The following is a 4,774-nucleotide window of genomic DNA, read 5'->3' as shown; positions in this document are numbered from 1 at the left end:
AAAAAAAACAAAAAAAAAAAAAAAAAAGAAAAGAAAAAAGAAATGAAAGAACTGAATCAAAAATGTGGTATGAGGGCCAGGGATTTGGCTCAGCAGTTCTACTGCCTGCCTGGAAAGTGCAAGGTCCCGAGTTCAATCCCTGGTACAAAAGAAAGTGTAGTATGAGATAGGAGTGGTGTTCACACCTATAAATCCAGGACTGTGGAAGGGTGAGGCAGGAGGACTACAAATTTAAACCCAGCCTGGGCAATTTAATAACTGAACAAGTTGTCTCAAAAAAACAAAAAAGGGCTGGGTATATAGCTCAGTGCAAAGGTCCTGGGTTCAATCACCAGTACTGCAAAATTAAAGAGAGTAGTGTGACCATAATCAAAGATGTGCACACATGAGGTAAACACACTGGACCAACAGCACCAAAATGAGAACGTCAGAGCTATCGGAGATGAAATTTTTCTACTTGTCCTCAATGTTGTATTGTTTTCAATCAATGTATAAATAAATAAATAAATAAATATAATACATATTTAAAGCAAAAAAATATATATATTAATACATTTAAGTTTTGTTTTGTTTTTTTTTATAAACTAGGAGTTATGGCACAAGGCTGTAATCCCAGCACTCAGAGGCTGAGGCAGGAGAATTACCAGGAGTTGGATGCCAGCCTGGGCTACACAGTGAGTTCAAGGCCGGCCTGGGCTACATAGAGAGACCCTGTTTCAAAAATCCAAACAAAACCAACAAAAAAATGAAGACTTTTTTATTTCTTAAATTTTTTTTTTTTGGTACTGGGAATTGAACTCAGAACATGGTGTTTGCCAGGCAGGCTCGTTGCCACTGAGCTACATCTCCAGCCCTTCCAAGACTTTTTAAATTGGGAAAAACATTTAAATATTTTAGGTCCTAGTGTGAGGGCCTAGTGGCCGGAGTCGGGGAAAGAAGCTAATATAGCCAGTCAGTTTTCTTTCTGGGACATAATTTGTTAACAAGAGCAGCAATATCAATTCTATTGTTTGGGTGGGTGACTCCACTTTGAGAAATAAGTTCAAGAATATAAAGGGCGACAAAGGATTAATCCAAAGATAACACAGTGCTATTTATAGGAAGAGAAAAAATAGAAAGTACTCAAATGCCCAGCAATCAGGAAATAACCAGGCAAATCATGAGATGTCAATATGATGGAAAATTACAGTGCTGTTAAAATCGACAACATGAAGCCAAACCAGTTTTAAAAAAGAGCAGGGTCTGAGCATGTAGCTCAGTGCTAGAGTGCTGGCCCAGCATGCCCAAGGCCCTAGGTTCAATCCCTAGCACTGCACAACAAAAAACAAAAATAAGAGAGCATGCCAGCAAACACACATCACTCACAATGTCAAGAAGCGTAGACTCGGAGAGGCATGGTGGTGAAGATCTTGGACTCCAATACTCTGAAAAGCTAAGGCAGGAGGATCAAAAGATCAAGCCTAACCAAGTGACTTAGTGAGACCCTATCTCAAAATAAAAAATAAAAAAAGGGCTGGTGATGCAGCTTGGTGCAAAGGCCTTGGGAATCACACCCCAGTACCATATATACACACAAAAGCAGCAGCTACTAGAGATGAGGTTGTGGCTCAGTGGTAGAGCACTAGCCTCACATGAATGAGGCCCTGGGTTCAATCCCCAGTGCTGGCAAAAACAGCAACAGTGTTTATTCACACTCATGGAGTGGGGTAAATAAGTTCAGTTCTTCTTTACCATTTTGCATAGTTTCTCTTAGATGAGGAGCCCAAAGCATAAATAAATTAAAGAGCAAAATAAGAGACAGGATAGGACATGGAGATAGAGATCTTTTGCCAGTGGGAAGAGGACTAAGACAGGGAAGGGTACAGGTGGAGAGGAGAAAGGGATGAAGAAAATTAAGATATGTCCTGCACACGCATCAACTCACACAATGAATGTGATCATTACTAAGAAAAATTCATGAGACAGAAACCATCACTGCAGCTCTGCAGTCCTGGCTGGGTCAGCTGCCCACACCTTCCCCTCAGAGCTACGAGTCTGTCCAGGCTCAGACCAGGCCACCACTGAGTACAGGAGAGCACAGGCCAGGACAGCAGCTGTGGCTTGGGACAGCAAGGCAGCCAGGCTTTGAGAGCTGCAGTGTGGTTCTCTAGACCAGGGAGGTGTTTGTGGTGAAGCCGATTATGTGTAAGTGCACTGGCACATAGTACACACTCACTAAACAGCCTTGCAGCTGTGGAACCATTGGACCCAGGATGCAGCTGGCAAAGTTTAGCTCTGTGTCTAAACAGTGGCCTCAGGACTAGGGATTTAACTCAGTGGTTCTGCCACCTGCCTCACAAGCGCAAGGACCCAGGTTCAATCCCTGGTACCAAAAACAGACAGACAAACAAACAGTGGCCTCCTTGTAGGCTTCCAGGGCCACTGCAATGATCCTGCCTTCTCTTTTTTTTCCCCTTGCTTTTTTTTGGGGGGGTGGTTCTAGGGATTGAATCCAGAGCCTTTGCGCTGAGCTACATCCCCAGCTCTCTCTCTTTTTAAAGACAGAGTTCACTATGTAGTCCAGGCTGGCCTCAAATTTATAGCACTTCTGCCTCAGCCTCCTGAGTGCTGGGATTACAGGTGTGCATCACCATGCCCAGCTTGGGGGCAGTTTTCTATCAGGAAACAAAACAAAAAATGATAAACAGAATAAATGGTACTCAGGAAAAACTCATATGCAGGGAGAAGAGTAAAACTGCAGAGCCACTATAATTAACCTCCACAAGAAGATATGAAGATATATCCATGAAACCGGAACAGAACACCAAGTAGGGGATGGGGAGTTTTTGTGTATATATGTGTGGTACTGGGGATTGAAAAAGGGAATAAAGGATCCAAATAAGTTCTTAAAATTAGAAATAAGGCCACAGAAACAAAAATGATGTAAAAGACCCTCAATGGCATACTGTTTGTTATAATTAAGAGGACTCAGAGAAGAAAAGCAAAATAAGTTATATACAGAGGCCCTGATTTTTAAAAATCTACAGTGGAGAAAATACCTTGCTTCAAAGATCATCACACTAAGAGAAAGAAGCCAGACACATAAGGACATGTATCATGAGTCCGTCGATTTGAAAGCTCCAGAACAGGCAAATGGCTAGAGACAAAAATGTTAGTGGGGCTGGGCATGGTGGTGCTAGCCTAGAATCCCGGCACTTGGGAAGCTGTGGCAGGAGGATCGCTGTGAGTTCAAGGCCAGCCTGGGCTACACAGTGAGAGCTGTCTTAAAAACACAAAGAAAAAATGGGACTAGAGGTTAGAGGGACCTTAAGGGTATAGTTTTAGCTAATGTTGACTACGCTGGTGGCTGCACAACTCTGTGAATAGACTAAAATCTATTAAATTGATGAATATATGGCAATAAAATTCTCACCAAAACAAGGAGTAATGTGAAATGGTTGGAATAAGAGATAAACTGGGAATCCTAAAATAATAAAAACAATTAAAAAGCTTAGAAAAGACAAAGAAAGTAAGTCAACCCATCGCCTATGTAAATGTAATGATTGTGGCTGAAATTTTAGCTCTGACTTATAGAAAACAGCCAGGTGAAGCAGCCCAGGAAGGGATAGCCTTCTCCCACACAGAACCCACACGGCCGAGCTTGGAAAGAGCCCCTCCGCAGAGCCGAAGCGGCCGTCCACCCCACACCTCCTTTAGAGGGTGCTTCTTGGGTAAATAAGCCACACAAACACAGCACACTCCGGGGAGGAGCTGAAGACAGACAGGTCAAGTTCCCTTGAATGCCTAATTCTGCTCGCCCTCCAGCCCGCCCCTCCCGCAGGAGGGGCTGAGGGCTGCCCGGTCCCCAAGGAGCACAGCAGCAACAGGACAGAGTCTGGCCTGTCCCTCCCTGCCGCTGGCCTGGGCCCAGTCCCTAGTCCGTTCCAGTTCCTGGACTGGCCTCTTGGACCTGCTTCAGCCCTTTCCTGTTCTTCCCACCTGCATCTACATCTGTCTGGCCGCTCAAACACAGCCTGCTACTATCTCATCTTACACGACGAGTGGGACACGGAGTGAGGGGAGGGTCTAGGTTTCTCAGGGTTTAAAGTTTATGCAATTTGTGAGCCATCTTTTAAAAGTGTTTTGTGTTTTGAGACAGGGCCTTGCTATGTAGCTCAGGCTGGCTTCAAAGCTTGAGGCAATCCTCCTGCCTCAGCTTCCTGAGTGCTGGGATTACAGGCATGTGCCTCTGACCTGGTCCCATGTTTAAAAATTATAGAATCTTGCTTTCAGGGCTGATAATGCTCCTGTAAGCATGGTGAATGTTCCTAAAATCCATCACACTTTCTGTAAGAAGTGTGGCAAGCACCAACCCCACAAAGTGACGCAATACAAGAGAGGCAAGGATTCTCTGTATGCCCAGGGAAAGTGGCATTATGACAGGAAGCAGAGTGGCTATGGTGGACAGACTAAGCTGATGTTCCAGAAAAGGACCAAAATTACAAAGAAGATTGTGCTGAGGCTTGAGTGTGTTGAACCCAACTTCAGATCTAAGAGAATGCTGGCTCGTAAGAGATGCAAGCATTTTGAACTGGGAGGAGATAAGAAGAGAAAGGGCCAAGTGATCCAGTCCTAAGCTTCATCTTTTGTCTTATTATGAAGACAATAACTGTTTGCCACATTCAAAAAGAATTATAGAAGGGCTGGGGATTTAGCTCAGTGGTTCTGCTGCCTGCCTCACAAGCACAAAGATCTGAGTTTGATCCCCGGTGCCAAAAAAAAAAAAAAAAAAAAA

General features: G+C 44.0%; 1 protein-coding gene across 1 annotated transcript; it reads left to right on the top strand.

Moving 5' to 3' along the window:
- Positions 1–4,232: 4,232 nt before the first annotated feature.
- Positions 4,233–4,643, top strand: LOC104867387 (60S ribosomal protein L36a-like). The gene has a single exon (XM_010631718.2). The coding sequence runs from the start codon at positions 4,295–4,297 to the stop codon at positions 4,613–4,615; it is 321 nt and encodes a 106-aa protein (XP_010630020.1). The 5' UTR covers positions 4,233–4,294; the 3' UTR covers positions 4,616–4,643.
- The last annotated feature ends 131 nt before the right edge of the window (positions 4,644–4,774 follow it).

The sequence above is a fragment of the Fukomys damarensis genome, unplaced genomic scaffold, assembly GCF_012274545.1.
Source record: "Fukomys damarensis isolate Sample0158 unplaced genomic scaffold, DMR_v1.0_HiC HiC_scaffold_16, whole genome shotgun sequence".
Classification (NCBI taxonomy): Eukaryota; Metazoa; Chordata; class Mammalia; order Rodentia; family Bathyergidae; genus Fukomys; species Fukomys damarensis.
This window is presented reverse-complemented; position numbering and strand designations above follow the sequence as displayed.

What these genes read in the sequence shown, in the direction of transcription:
- LOC104867387 (XM_010631718.2), top strand. Translation starts at nt 4,295, where the DNA reads ATGGTGAATGTTCCTAAAATCCATCACACTTTCTGTAAGAAGTGTGGC.